General features: G+C 46.4%; 1 protein-coding gene across 3 annotated transcripts in view; it reads left to right on the top strand.

Annotated features, from left to right (window-relative positions):
- Positions 1-14,299, top strand: part of HEMK1 (HemK methyltransferase family member 1) — a 28,184-nt gene extending 13,885 nt beyond the window's left edge. For all 3 annotated transcript variants that reach the window (XM_063411171.1, XM_063411170.1, XM_063411172.1), the window contains 7 exons: positions 3,467-3,616; positions 5,643-5,707; positions 8,128-8,177; positions 9,375-9,480; positions 10,207-10,302; positions 12,016-12,129; positions 12,391-14,299. In XM_063411171.1, the coding sequence (XP_063267241.1) occupies positions 3,467-3,616; positions 5,643-5,707; positions 8,128-8,177; positions 9,375-9,480; positions 10,207-10,302; positions 12,016-12,129; positions 12,391-12,445 (636 nt within the window). In that variant the 3' untranslated portion in view covers positions 12,446-14,299. The remainder of the gene's footprint in view (positions 1-3,466; positions 3,617-5,642; positions 5,708-8,127; positions 8,178-9,374; positions 9,481-10,206; positions 10,303-12,015; positions 12,130-12,390) is intronic.
- The last annotated feature ends 668 nt before the right edge of the window (positions 14,300-14,967 follow it).

The following is a 14,967-nucleotide window of genomic DNA, read 5'->3' as shown; positions in this document are numbered from 1 at the left end:
CTTCTCCCCTTCTCCCCTTCTTCTCCCCTTCTCCCCTTCTTCTCCCCTTCTCCCCTTCTCCCCTTCTTCTCCCCTTCTCCCCTTCTCCCCTTCCACCTTGCTGCTATTGCTGGCAAAAGCAGGCAGAGGATTTTAGAGTCCTTCTGGTTCTGTCTGTTTGCCATTTGGTCCTTTCACTCCTTCCAAAACTGACTTTTGCTGCAGGAAGGAGCTTCTTGCTCAGACTAGAGGAGGAAAATTTTTTAAAATGTTCCATTTCCCCATTCTGACACAATTATCACACTGATACCCACGTGTGTGTACACCACGCTCCAGGATGAAAGTAGTTCTGGTTTTTTTTGTTGTAGATTGGGTTGTAACTGACAATAATGACTCATTCTGTAAGCAATAATTTGAATGTTAATAACTCTACAATTGAGAGTTCATTCTACCCACTGATTGGCATGCTGTGAGCAAATATGGAATTGGGTCACAAAGTGTTTTATTTTATTTCCCAGTGGAATTTTTGCAATTTTGTATCTCAGCCTTCAAAGCTGATGATCAAAATGATGGTTAAAATGGCTTTTGGTAATGTTGGCATTATATTAGCAGGCGTTTGTGTTCTGAATCTGTTCAGTCTGAGAAGGCATGGGGTGTCCTACCCAGTACAGACCCCAGCCTTCTGCCAGTTGCTGTTGTCCCAGTCCCAGTGTCTCTGTGCCAGTCCCAGGCACCTCTTTTTAGCACCATCAGCCTCTTTGTTGCTTTTCCCCAGCTGTGGTTCCAGTCGGATCCTTGTGCAAAGGCTGGCAATGTCTGACTTGCAGGGTGTTTTGTAGTCTTTGTATGAACACTGTAATACTCAGCCAGAAATACTTCATCTCCCAAGATGAGATTTGAAAGGAATGCTGCTGTGTTCTGCAAAGCGCTGTAATTTATCAATTTATCAATTTCCAGCAGTGATATTTTGGAGGTGATGGTGTGATTGGAGAAGCACACATTTTGGCTGGATCATTTACTAGAAGATGAAAAATACTCAGAAGAATCTGACAAATACAGTTTCAAAACAATTTTTGATAATTTAATCATTCGTGAAACCTAGTGGCAATGGGTATGGGATGACTGGACATACTCTGTGTCACAGTTGCTGGATTTTCCTGATTGTTTGCCAGCTAGAATACATCTTCTTTGCTTGCCAATCAGGTTGAAAATAATTATTCAGCCTTTTATGGGAGTGAGGTACTAATGTCTGGCAAATGATGCCATTCCTTTAGGTAGTCCCATTATTTTTAATGTCTTTTGTACTATTATGGTAAATGTGTATTATGAGAAAACCAGCCTTTGCCTCAGTAAGAATTGTAATGAAATAACCAAGACAGTGAGGTAAGGCAGTCAGGAAGCAGGATACAAAGCCTAAGTAATATCAACATCCCATTTTATTTATATTTTATGTGGTAAAACCTGAAATCAGTCATGTTTAAATGGGAGCTTTGGCAAGCGCACTAAATGCTTTCACTGTGGAATGTGTAAAATAGACATTCCATTAAAACCCATCAAGCTTGAAATTACTAATGATAAACCTTAAGGAAGTTAATAAATGGTTAGAATAGCTCTAGTGTATGGAAGTCACATTTGGACATTTGTAATCAGTAACTTGTGCTACTCTGGGAACAGATGGTTCTGAGTTACTGTGGAGATTTCCAGGAAATGTTTGTAAGTGTCCAGAAATAGCTGGTATTTAAAGAAGTGATTTAATAGCCAAGCAGAATTTTTTGTGTGCCTTTTCTTCTGTGGTCTTGGAATCCTCAGCACCTCACCTGCTTGGCCAGAGCAGCTGCGGTTGCAATCTCTGTCTGTCTGCAGTGCCTGGGTGTTTTCAGGCTGATTCATCTGGAGCTGTTTGAAAGGCCAAAGCCACTCCTCACAGAAGTGGGTAGATAAGGTGTTTATTTTTCCCTTTTGCTGTCTGAGTCCTGTAATAGTTTCCTCCAAGCTGGGAGTCTGTGAGACTGTTTTCATCCATAATTGTCTAGGAAAGGAATGTTGGAGGAGCAGTGAGGAATTTGTGATTTTGGCATACTGGCAATGCCAGTAATGACACAGTGACCAGGGAACGCACTGTGATGTGGCTCCTCATCCCTGGCTGAGTATATTTCAGTATCAGTCCCTGTTCTTGCCTGTTCCAGGGATGGTTCATCAAAGCTCATCTACCTGAACGCTTCATTTTTATACCTGTCTGCATCTCCCTTCCCGCTTAGTGCACATGTGGAGTGGCCTGTCATGAGGGATGACCAGCAGCTGTGAATCTCTCCAGAAATACTGCAGCTTTGCACAAGGCATCTCCTATACACCCAGTCTGGGTGAGGGATCCAAGGAAAGGCCTCTGCCCTTATGCACAGGCCTGTCCAGTTCAGGCTCCTGATAATAGCCATTGTAAAGTAAAGAGAAAGTGGCCTGCCTGCCAGGACTTCTTCAGTTTATATATCACAGCTTATGCCGGTTACTTTTTGTACCTTTTGTTAAACTTTCTGTGTTTACGGGAGAGATCCAAGAGCAGCCCTCCCAAGGGGAGAATCCTAGCCATGTTGGGAACACCTCGGGCAGTCAGGCCTGTGTGTGCTGTTGTGCTCTGAAAGCACAAGGATGGGAGGGAGCTGAGAGCACCTGCTGAGCTGCTGATGCACTCAAGGTGTTCATTAGGTTTCCATCTTACAGTTCTCTCCAGGGAATAACAAAGGAAGTTCATGCTGCACTCAGAGGGAGGCACATGTGTGCTTCCTCTTGTATCTCATTTTCACGAACCTTAGATATCTTTGAGACCTCTCCTGCTCTGTTGGATTTCATATAACATGGCAAAGGGATTTAAAAGATAAAAGGAGGCAGAAATGGCAGAACTGCTTACACATCCTGGAGCATATATGAAAATCTTTGCCATGTGACTTTATAGCAACAAAATGTGGCAGGAGTCCACAATCTGATATCCACACAGGGAGCTGCTCATTTGGATCATTTAGTAATTCACTGCCTTGACTTGTCATCTGCAGGTTGGGATTACTGGTTTAGATGCTATTAGGAGCAACTGCCTCCTGCTTGCCTAACTACTTGAGACTGTGTAGAAATCTTGAGCTTTGAAGCTTACAAATTCTGAAAGCCAAAATTTTGGAGTAAATGGTGTTGCAGAAGATAATGTGCTCCAGCTCTGTCATTACTGTTTTTCCCAATGAAGTGCTAGAAGATTTCAGAGGATCTGTGGGAGATTGTATCCTGAGGATTTGAGTACTAATCAAAGCACCCTGTGGGGCAGATGGAGCTGAAGGGACTTCTGGCATGTCAGTTCCATTGCTACCATCTATGTTTTTAAAATTAGCAACAAAAATGCATTTTATTGGGTACAGAGTCAAGAAATTTAAACTTCAGTCCTCAAATCACAAAGATGTGGGTCAAAACAGCTCCCTTTGTAATTCTGTTTGTTTGTTTGTTTTCTTAGGATCTTGTCTCTTTAGTTGTGGAGGAAGAATTTCAGAAATGTGAGAATTCAGCCCTCTGTTTCCCAGTTCCTGTTCCTCATCCTGTGATCCTGGAAATTGGCTGTGGCTCTGGAGCAATTGCTCTGAGTCTGCTCCGTAAACTGCCACAGGTGAGCTCCCTGCAGTGCTGCTGCTGTGATAGGTGCTGGGTTAGAGGACAATCCCACTCTGCTCATCTTCACTGAGATGTCACAGACTCCTCTGATGGAACTTTGGCAGCTCACATCTCTGACAGGCTCTGTAAGTTCCTACCAGGTAGAGGAGGGATATTTGGGCATTTGTCCCTCTCCCCATCTGTCTGCAGGAATAGCAGAGACATAATCAGAATGAAAAAAAGTGAATGTGCTCATTCTTGAGCTGCTGCAGCTCACTGATAATCACCTTACCCTGTAGCATTGGTGGATGTTGGTTTAAGATACTACCCTGGCCTGAGGACAGGAGGGACTGAGGCATGGTCACACACTCTATTAATTGAATTTGTGAGGCAGTCATCTCTGAAAACCACCTTGCTGTGACTCAAAAGATCTTGTCTCTAGAAAACTAAAGACTAAATGATACAGGAAAGGGGTTACCATAACAGTGTCAGTGCTTGGGATCAATGGGACAAGCAAATCTCACTGCCACAACTGCCAAACCGTGTTTTTGTAGTCCTTTGTTCCCTAGTAACAACCCTCAGCTTCTGAACAGAATCAAAAGAGCAGGAAAGGGACTGAGATCTGGGTGACCAAAGCCCTTCTTGCCCCTGATTCTTGTGGCCTGTCACATGTTTATGGAGATATTCTTGGTCAAGAAAATGAGAAATGAATCCAGGATCTCATTGCATGTGGTCAAGGGAGAAGTATTTCCCTCTCCTCAGAACTGCAGACCAGCCAGTTCCTTCTCAGGAATGAGAATTGCTGTGGCCAGCCCCTCCTCTTGGAGAGGTATAAGCCCTGCTGTGTAAGAATTAGAGGCTGATGCCTCTAATGGAAGGGATGTTCCTCCTCCCAGTGACCTGAGAAGGTTAATATTTGAGCTTCATGACTTCAGAGTATAATTGCACTGATTTCCTGAGCTAGGAGAAGAGCTTCATGCCTTTTTCCTTGCTTGTTACCTTAAAGAGCTGTGTCAGTCTGTCTCTGTAACCCATAACAGTCATTTCCCAGCCCAAACTGCTGTGCCCAGGGAAATAAGGAGCCTTGACTGATTAGAATTAGTGGTAGCCACACTGACAGCTAAGTGGAGTTACACTCTGGGTAATCTCCTTAGTGTTTGAGGCAGAATTTGGCACTAAGGTACTGAGAAAGCAGCAGCAACTTTTCATTTATGGTCTCAGCTGTGTCCTTCACCTTAAAGGGTGAGCTTCATGTGTGTGGGTGCCAGTCTGGGGCCATGAAATTAATCCCCTTAGGAGTGATCACACCATCATCTCCAAATGCAAAGCAGTTTCTTCAGGCATGTGTCCTCTGTGTAAATCCCTATCAACACCTGTGCTTAAATAAATATTGAGTCAAGCAAAACCAAGTTAGGCCTTGGCCTGTGGTTTTCCCAAGGTGGAATTGAAGGTCAAACAAATCTCTCTTTGTGGAGCTCTGTCTTTTGCCATTATGCTGGAGAACTCTCCAGTACCTGACACACACAGTCAGGTACATGCAGTCAGTACAGGCAGTGAATCTGGTGTAAGGACTGCAGTGGAGTAACTGGGTGAAAGGTGTCTGCACAACAGATGGAAAATGCCAGAATGTGTGTCCCAGTGGTTGTGTTATTGTCGAGAGGGATCCTGTCTGTGCTGGGGAGGATAAATCCAGGATAAACGTGACCTTCCTGCAGCCTGTGCCTAGCCCAGACCAGCCAGAGTGTCAACTCTCAGCCTGCCAGGAGCAGGGAGGGATCAGGTGAGGGCAGTCACTGTGGCTCTGTTGCTGTCCTGGTGGGCTGCTGGCTGTGCTGCCGAGAGCCTTCAGTCACCTTAGTGCACACATCCCTCGTGATCCCAGCTGTGCCCTGCATGCATTCCTCAGGAGCTGTTCCTTCAGCAGCCACGAGTGAGCAGTCTCTTGTCAGTTTGGACCTTGCATGTTTGGCAGAGCGTGTCTGCTCGGGAATCTTGTGTTAAGACACTTGCTTGGTAGGGTTTGCTGTTTTTCTCTGTTCCAGAGCAGAGTCATAGCCATGGATAAAGAGGAGGCTGCCGTGGATCTCACCAGGGAGAATGCACATAGGTACAAGACCACCTATTACTCATTTTTTTTCATTTTGTAAATTGTTGCTTGAGAAAGACCAAGAGTCCTCAATACTTGCACATGTGGTTCATGTTCATCACCACCATAGAATATTTAGTTGTTGAACTCCTAAAGTGTGTAACAATTCAGAAAAAAAATGCTTACGTTTACCAGAGTGTATTTCTTTGGCTTGTGAACGTGCTTTGCAAAGAAGCAGCCTAAATAAAGCAGTGGTACTCACATGCTGTTCATCAAGGAGTTTCAAAGTGTTTTTTGCAACTACTCTTACCCCTGTTTGTGAGCTCAGGACTGAACTAGGAATGTTTATGTCACTTATGAGGTTAAGGACAAGTGTGTCCTGAGCCTTTCTCTCTTTGGCTCCCTCGATCATTATTGTACTTGTTTCTGTCCTCGCTCCTCCAGAAATGCTTGCACAGTTGTCTGGGTTTGGAAAGACAGGAGTCTGCCAGGGAAAGCTGGAGCCTCCCTTGGAGTGGAGCATGTAAACCCCCTCCCTCCAAATTATTGTAATTTTGAAATTAAGGGGCTTTCAGGCAAAGATATGGGAATAGGAATAACAGTTCTTTACTAGGAAAATCAAAATAAAAATGTAGTAGCACAAAAAAGCAAACAAAAAAAGAAAACACTGACAGAGTCAGAACACAACCTGACACCCTGTTGGTCTGGGTGCTGGTAGCACTCCAGTTAAGTCCTCCTGGAGTGACAGATGTGGTTCTGTTGGAGCAGAGATGCACCTGCACAAGGGTGTAGTTTTCTCTGAAGGTCCAGTGGTGGTGAGATGGGTCCAGCCTTCCTCTGGGAATGCAGTGCACACAGGCTGCCCTGGTGTTCTGAATCCCAGGATTTATCCAGGTAGGAATGCTGGGCTCCTCCCCTGGGTGGAGCATCTCCCATGGATGATGTAATTTTATCAGACATGCAGTGAGCCTTAATGGCCCATGAACAGCAGAGATCCCCTGGAGGGAGGAGGGGTCCTGGAAGAGAGAAAGAAAGAAAACCCCTCCCCAAGCAGTTTCAGCAGATGGCAATAGAACACTTACTTTTGGTTACATATTGCAGTCTAAGGCAACAGTCAAGTAGCACTTTTCCTCTGATGTGCTGCGTGGTGTCCCTCAGCATCCTCCCTGCAGTCCTGGTTTGGTGGGAGTGGTGCTGCTGGATCCCGTGCAGTTCAGACCCCTGTGCTGTGGCAGAATGGGTGTTCAGAGCTGCTGGCTCAGACAAATACCTTGTGCTGAAGTCAGAGAGATGTCTGTCAGGTTGTCCTTGTCCTTCCTAGTGGCTCCACTTCCTCAGCTGGTTCTTCTGTCAGGTTGTTCTGGACCATGACAACCACAGAGAAGCCCAGAGCTGGAATCCCAGTGTGCTTCTGAGTCTCTGTAGGTTCATCAAGTGAGCTCCAGATTGCATTCATGTCCTCAGTAACTGCTGGGCCCTGGGCATTAATTAGAGCCATCTCAGAAAGAATTCCTGTTGCTATTTCCCATGAGTCTAGAACAGGTATGGGTCTCAAGAGGTGCTCATTGACTGAGATGTCTGTCCACAGCCCCACATATCCCTCTTCTCCCAAGCTGCTGCCAGCACTGGGGGCTACTTCTGGTGCAGCCTGCACTGGGTCTGAAGGGCTGAGTAGGAACAAGCCCTTCCCAAACTGGTCCCCTCACTGTTACCCTTTGCCTCCTAGCCCAGTTACAGGGAATGGGGAGCAGAGGTTGCCTCCTAATGTGTCAGTGTCAAACCAAATTCTGTCGCAATCATTCATAGATATAATAAAAGCTGGCCAGATCTTTGTCTCCTTGATAAACTATAACTCCGGCCTCTGGGGAAAATTGTCTTGCTTATTAACATTGCTTGTTGGCTCCAGAGTGCATGAGGGAGTATAAATGCCATGTCAGAGAGCTTCATATTTCCCCATGGATATTTTAATTGCGCCTTTGTGATCTTGTCCCTGGCATGGTGCCCTGTAGCTCTTGGGAGGGAAGCCAGCAGGATAAGCTGTGTTGCTGCTTGACTGAACCCAGCTTAGATCCTGCCTGCTTTTCAGAGCTCCCTTATCCCAGCTGTGTTCTCTGGATGCTTGTATGAGCCTTACTGGATCCATCCCAGTGTCAGATCCATCTGGGCATGTGGCACACGGTGCAGGGATCCCTCCCTTTCCTGATACCTGTGTATCCTGATAGGGCAGGAGCACAGGCCCTCAGCAAAGGGAGTAGAACTCGGGTGTAAGGCCACAGTGGTGGGGAAGAGAATGTGCTGGAAAGATCTTGGCAGTTGTGAATATAGGTGTGTCAGATAAGAGATGCAATGTTTAATGATCTGTTTGTAGAATGTATTGCTCATGAGCACAAATACGCCTCCTAATCTTTCTTCTTTCTGTTGTTGCATCTGGAATTTTACAGGCTGCAACTCCAAGAAAGGATTCACATCATCCACCAAGACGTTTCACACAGTAACTCTTTTCACTGTTATAATCCCTTTTGTCTTCTTCCCTTTGTGTCTTTGATGGGTGGAGGGAGGCCTGAGACACAGCCAAGGGACCGCTCTGGGATGCAGGGGGCAGAAGAGAGCTGAAGTTAATAGAGAAAAAGGTCAGTAAGAAGTGAGCCAGTGGAGCTTTTCCCTGCAGAGATTTCCAGGGAACACGATCAGCTGACAGGATTATATCAGAAAGTGAATTGTTCCTGGGCCTAGGTGTCCAAGGCTGTGTCTGAGCTGGGAGTCCAGGTGCTCTTTACTGTTGCTGGGGAAAGGTAGATACATAAAGAGTGTCAATCATTCCATGCAGACATGGAGGCTGTAGATAAACATGTACATACCTGTCTCTCCATTGCTGTTAGAGGGAGCCCATATATTTAGCTTGGATTAAATGCCCAACCTTATTCACCTGAAATTAGGTTAGTTGAACCAGGAAAGGATGCTTTTCTTCCCCAGAGCCCGCTGAAAACAGTTAAAACTAACATTTGGTGTGGCCTATCTGGTTAGGTCAATAGTACAGCAGCCATGGAGCCGGGAGCTGCAGCACTGTGGGTTCATTAGCAAACCTTTCTGCCACTGGTTTTTGACACTGTTGCCTCTTAGAGCTGGCAGCCCTGTGCCAAGAGGCTGCCTGAGGACAGTGCCACACTCACGTGGTTCCACGAGGTCTGACTGAGGGCTGGCCGGTGTCAGACAGCAGCAGGAGGGCAGGGAGCTGCTCCTGGCCTGCAGAAGAGCAGCCCATTGTTGTTTTTGCTGTGGGGCCTGGCTCTGCAGCTCGTGGGAGGTCCTGCTGCAGCTCTGTAGGAGGAAGGATGTTATCTGGACAGGCTGAGCTCCCACTTAGGCCTTTGTGGGCTCTCTGGGTTCTGGTTATTGCTGTAGGTCCAGGTGGGCACAGAGCTCCAGGGCATTAAGCTCCTGTGCTTTTTAACCTGTTTTGTTAAGTAGGCTCTTGATACAAAAAAATGATACTTTGCCTGTGCTTTGCTTTGTATCACTCCTGCACTCCTGGACCAGGAACAAGGCACGCTATTGCAGAAAGAAATAGGATAAAATGTTATAACAAAGCAGGGCCAAATATATTTACATATGCCTGGAGACAGTTTCCTGGGGAGGGTCCTGACACTGAGCTTATAGGGAAGATGCTGTGATTCTTTTTCTTTTCTAGGTTGTGCCAAACAGCTGCTGCTCTGGGGGCCCATAGATGTTATAGTCAGTAACCCCCCGTATGTTTTCCATGAAGACATGGCTTCCTTGGATGCAGAAATCCTCCGGTAATCAAACAAAGAGATTTTTCCTCTCCTGTTCCTTGAAGCAAGGTTTTCTGTCTCCTTCCTTGTACTACACACAACTGCACACAGAACATGCAAATGTAATATACACATGCAAAATATGGGTGTGTTTATTTGGGATGTAATAATACAGGCTTGCTTACAGGCCTGAAGCAACATGAAGTGTTTTAAAGATGGATTAAAATGGAGAAAGCACACAGTTTGAAATTAGCCAGTTCTTGTCACCCAATCCAAAGCTGATTGTCGTGCACGTGAGGAGAAAGTCCTGCCCCCTCTCTGTATGAGCTGTGCACCAGAGCAGGTTGTGCCAGCTGAGCTTTCTGCATCCCAGCTGGCTCTGCGGGGGTAGCCACAGCCTGGGCTGGTGCTTGGCACGGATCAATCAAGCCCTTGCTGTACAACACCCTCGCTCTCTGCCCAGCTTAGAGAGAGCAGACCTGTGTGTTGGAACTGAGAGATCCCAGCTACTGCTGGCTCCTAATTTTCAGAAATACTTCAGGGATGTTCTCTGCTTGTGCTAAATGTGGGGTTTCTACCACAGCAGTGGCAGCTGCCTCCTCCCTCCCTGTATTTCCCACAAAAGGGATGAATGCTGTCACCTCCTCTGGAGCACTGGAGTTCAGGTGTGTCAGGTGCACCTTTCTTTGTGGGGTGATGCATTCTCAAGGGCCTCAGGTATTGCTGTCAAATGTCTTTTTCTTGCCACAGCTATGAGGACCTTGATGCCCTGGATGGGGGAGATGATGGCATGAGAGTCATCAAAACAATTCTGGCTTTGGCTCCTTCTCTTCTGAAAGTTTCTGGGTAAGCACTACCTTCTTTTGAATTTCATGTCTTTCATCCATCTTCTTCTGTAAATTCTGTACTTCCCTGTATGAAAACAAATCAGAGAGAAAATAGTTGCCAAATTGTCCCCTCATTGGCCCCATTAGTATTAGCAGTTTTTAAAATGTCGTGTGTGTAAGCAAAATTAGCTTGAAATTGGTTAATAAAGTGGTATGAGCCCTTTCCTTGGCTCTTGGTGGTGTTTCCTGGTCATTAGTGAAGTGAGACTCTTTGAAGGTCAAGCAGCAACAAAAAGAACATGGAAGAGAGTAGCCAAGAAAGAGAGTGCAGAAAGCAGGGGAGCTTTCTAAGGTGAGTAACTGAGGGAAGGAGAAGCAATGGAGAACTCTTTAGGGTGGATGAGTATCTCCACTTCCCTCCCACCCTTTAATTAGGGGAAACTCTTTTGTTGTACCAGTACACAATGCTGAATGTCCCAGGAGAAAGAAGGTCAATCAGGGATAGTTTCTTAACTGTTAAATTTCTCCATAATTACTGTTCAAGATTGATTGTTCCTGTTCTCTGTCATGTGGGATCCATTTGAAGGTCGACGTGCTGATACCCAAAAGTCTGAGTGAACTGTTCATGTGCCAGGGCATTCACACATCCTTTTGAATATTCCTGACATTTGGTGACCACAAGAGAGGTCGTTGAAAATGTGCTGAGAGGAAGAATGGGAATATTGAGAGGCATAGTGCATGCGGAATTAATTCCTCATGCTTTGCATGACCACAAGAGCAGAAGATGCTCCTCAGGATTTCCCAGCATTAGAGATTGGTCCTGTGGGGCCATTCATTAAAATTATTTCTTTTCCTTCCCTTTTTTCTAGTTTAATAAGGTGGAGCCTACACTGAGGAGTGAAGTTTTTTAAGGTCAGAAATGAGATCCACACCCAGCTTGTAGTTAGCCTGGTGAATTTGTAGGGAGTGTTCAGTGTGGGATGTTTTTAGAGTTCTCAGGAGAGCATTTGATGGGGTTTGGTCTGTCCTTTGCCTGCTAAATGTGTCTCTTGCTGTGCCCCAGGCCATAACCAACACCATCACTCTCCATGCCTGTGAGCTGGGGTGGTTCTGCATTGTCACAGGAGGGGATTTGGGGAATGAGCCAGTGTCATAAAGCCTGGCAGAGATGGAAATAGCCCTGCAGTGTCCAGGCCTGGTCCTGGTGCCCTAACTGAGCTTGTTTGATCAGTTCTGTTTAGGCCTGAATCCTGGTGTTGTTTTCATAACTGATTTATGAGACATGTACTGTGGAAGAATGTGTGTTCTGACTTGTACTTCACATCTCTCACTGTGTATACACAGAGGGACTTCAGGCTGCCAGGCCAGTGCTCAGTGTTCCTGCAGCATAAGAACTGCCTTCTGCCCCTAAATCTTTGGAGGTTTCAGACACACATTGCTGGTGGTATCTCTGGGTGGGCTGCAGAAGGGCTCGTTACATCTCAGTACAAGGCTTTAACTGCTCCCACAGTGAGCACGAGAATTCCCCCCAGGATCAGCACTCTCTCCCCTGAAGGAGGCAGCTGGGAGCTGCATCTTACACGGACAGCTATGATCTGGTTTAGAGTTCTTGGACTGCACTGTTTACTGACCTTTTCATTTCCTGCACTGGTCAGAGTCATCCAGAAAGAAATATCTTCATTTTTATCAGTTTAGCAACCTAAATGTGCATCTCCCCAATGTGTCTTTTCAGGAGTGTCTTTCTGGAAGTTGATCCCAGGCATCCAGATATGGTGGAGCACTGGCTACAGGCACAGCCAGACTTACTGCTCACCCTCCGTGCTGTTCACGAAGACTTTTGTGGCAAGTAAGTCTTTTTTTGCCTTCACCTTTTTGGAGCTTTTGCATCCTATTGTCTTTGACAAAATAGGGGCTCCCTGGTAGTATCATCCTTCTGATATCCTGAGGCAGCCTGGCAAGGATGAGTCAGAAATTCTGACACAGATGAGCATTTCTGATGGGGTGACTGGCTCTGGTGGGGTTATTGCCATTGGAAAATCACTGCTTATATAGGATGGTGGTAGAGGCATATTGTCCCTTAAAGCTCTGGTCTTGCTTTTTCCCACAGGCCTAGGTTTCTGCACATCCAGAAACAAAGCAGCTGGCAGCTGTGTGAGACATAACTCTCCTTGCAGCATCCTTTTTGCTCTTGAGCCCAGCTGAACAGCTTGTTGTGAAAGGAATCTGCACTCCCCAGAGCTGGACTCTCTCTTGAGTGACAGACCCCTCATTTCCTGACACAGACCTAATCCAGAGCTGGAGAAGTTCAGCTGAGCTTGTGGAAGTGTCTCACCTTCCTCAGGGAACTGCATGAAACATTTTAGTCTGCTCTGCTGAAGTGACCCAGTCATCTCAGGACCCAAGACAGAAGAAGAGTTCACAGCTCCAGATTAAAAATACAACCTCTCAACGTGCCAGATCACCCCTCTGGCCTAGAAAGAATTGAATTATATTTTTTAAATTTTGCCTTGAGATACATTTATATAGAATGTGACCAGATAGGATGATAATCCCAAACCCTGGTTTATACTGGCACATGGATTTGCAGGTGTAACAGGACATAACTGTTGTGCACATTTCAAGTGCAGTTCTGTTCCAGGATCCTGATGCTCCAATAGCAAAGTTTGTTTCCTGCTCCTGCCGAGTGATTGTCCCTGAAGGATCAGTGCACATGTTACAGCACCTGAATTTACAGCCCTTGACACTTGGTGGATGCTGCCAGAAACAGTCAAAGCATTGTAATAAAGAGAGTGCTTCAGATCAGGGCCCTTCAAAGAATTTCACTGCAACTATTCAGAGATGCTGGCAGGCCTGAATAAACATCTGGCACCCACACATTGCCCTGATAGTGATACAGATGCCTAAATTCCACATGAGGCATTCAATTGCAACACTTTACAGAGAAGGCCAGAGTTATTACTCTGGTTTTGCAGATGGAGAAGTTGAAAAACAGGAGGTGAAATGACCTGCACAAAATGTGACAAGCTGAGTTTGGAGTAGGGCCCTTGACAGGTGTGGGAGCAGCTGAGGTCTGTCTCTTTGGGAAGGGGGACTCAGACTGGGGCTGCCTGAAGCAGCACAGAGGGGAGTCCCTGAAGTGGACAGTCAGCATCACATTAGTGTAGATAATGGCAGGATGGAACTGAAGCTGCTGCTCGCTGTTGCTGCCGGTTCCAGTGGTGCAGGTTCCCCTCCGGACCATGGCTGGCCAGGGAAGGAAGGAAAGCAAGCCAAGGAAAGTCTGCCAGCCCAGGAAGCAGGTGCTGGGCCGGTGGAGGTGAGCACTCAGGAGGGGTGGGAGTGTCCAGACAGGGCCCTGCTGTGTCCAGGCTGAGCTGGGGCGGCACAGCCAGACATCAGGCAGGGCATGCAGCAGCAGACTGAGTCTCTTGGAAGGCTGCAGCAGTTCAGAGGGTGTTACATGAGCACTGATACATCTGCTGCCTTTCCCCTCTGCCTCTCCCACACTCTTTCTCCTAAAAGGATTCTTTCCTCCCTCCCCTTAACTCCTGAGCATGGGCCCTGCTTTCCCACAGACATCTCAGCTCTCTCTGATGAACCAGCACTTGGGTTCCTCTCCCTACTCACAGCTCTCTTCATAGACTTGCCTTTCACCCATTGCACATCTTACACTACATTTATCCACCCCAGTAATTTACCATGTCCTGTACCCTCTTTACTTGAATTTGTGAGTCTTCTCTGGCCTGCAGTACCTGCCCTGGTTAAACACAGCAGAGGAAATCTAGGGAAGGAGAGAACAAAAACAGATCAGTTAAAGTGCACTTGAGCATAGGTTTGGAAATGCCATTTCAGTACAGCTGATTTCTGGCCTCCTACAGCCGTGAGTACAAAGTACAGTCAAAGGGGGTGGTATTTTGTGTGGTTTTGGATTTTTTTAATAGTAACCAAGGATATTTTTTAAGTTCAGTTTGTCAGACTCCATTTAAAAATTAAATTTAAAGAAATTAGTTCTCAGATTTCTCCTGGGTGTTAGCAGTGTTTGTGTTATTATACACAGAACATTACACACAGCCTGCTTCTACAGGAGGCCTTAAAAGCTGGATAGTCCATGGGCTGATGGGGATGTTAAGCAGCATCATGCTGCATTCTTTAGGGGTGGGCTGGTTCCTGCAGCAGGCTGGTGTTGGGTGGCCCTCGAGCAGTGCCAGTGGCTGGACTGCAGAAGGCAGTGTGCTTTTTCTTGGAAGCATCAGGCAATCCCTTGTCCTTGCCCTGGGCAGGACAAATCCCCTGCGAGACAGACTATTGGTCTAATCCAGTAGGACAAGTGTTAAATTCCTATATTTATCACTAAAACACTTGCATTTCTATGTATTTGCTTTGCATAGCAGTTATATATCTTGGAAAATCACATGGTGCTGCTGACCTTTTCATAAAAGGAAAAATTGCTGTTCCTCCCAAGAGGCTGGATGTTCCTGTTGAACTCCCATCCAAGGGAATGTGCTGGTGCAGTACAGCGTGTTCCTCGGTGCTCTGCACGGGCTCTTTTTGCTACAGAAGCACTGCAAAGCTCTTTGGGGGTTTCAGGGAACCTGGCTGGAGCCCTGGGCCGTGTCTGCCCTGGGCACAGGAGCTCTGCAGAGACAGAGCTGCTCCCTGGAGCCACAAAGGCTGAGGCTTCCCT

Source organism: Prinia subflava, chromosome 14 (genome assembly GCF_021018805.1).
Source record: "Prinia subflava isolate CZ2003 ecotype Zambia chromosome 14, Cam_Psub_1.2, whole genome shotgun sequence".
In the NCBI taxonomy this organism is placed as follows: domain Eukaryota; kingdom Metazoa; phylum Chordata; class Aves; order Passeriformes; family Cisticolidae; genus Prinia; species Prinia subflava.
This window is presented reverse-complemented; position numbering and strand designations above follow the sequence as displayed.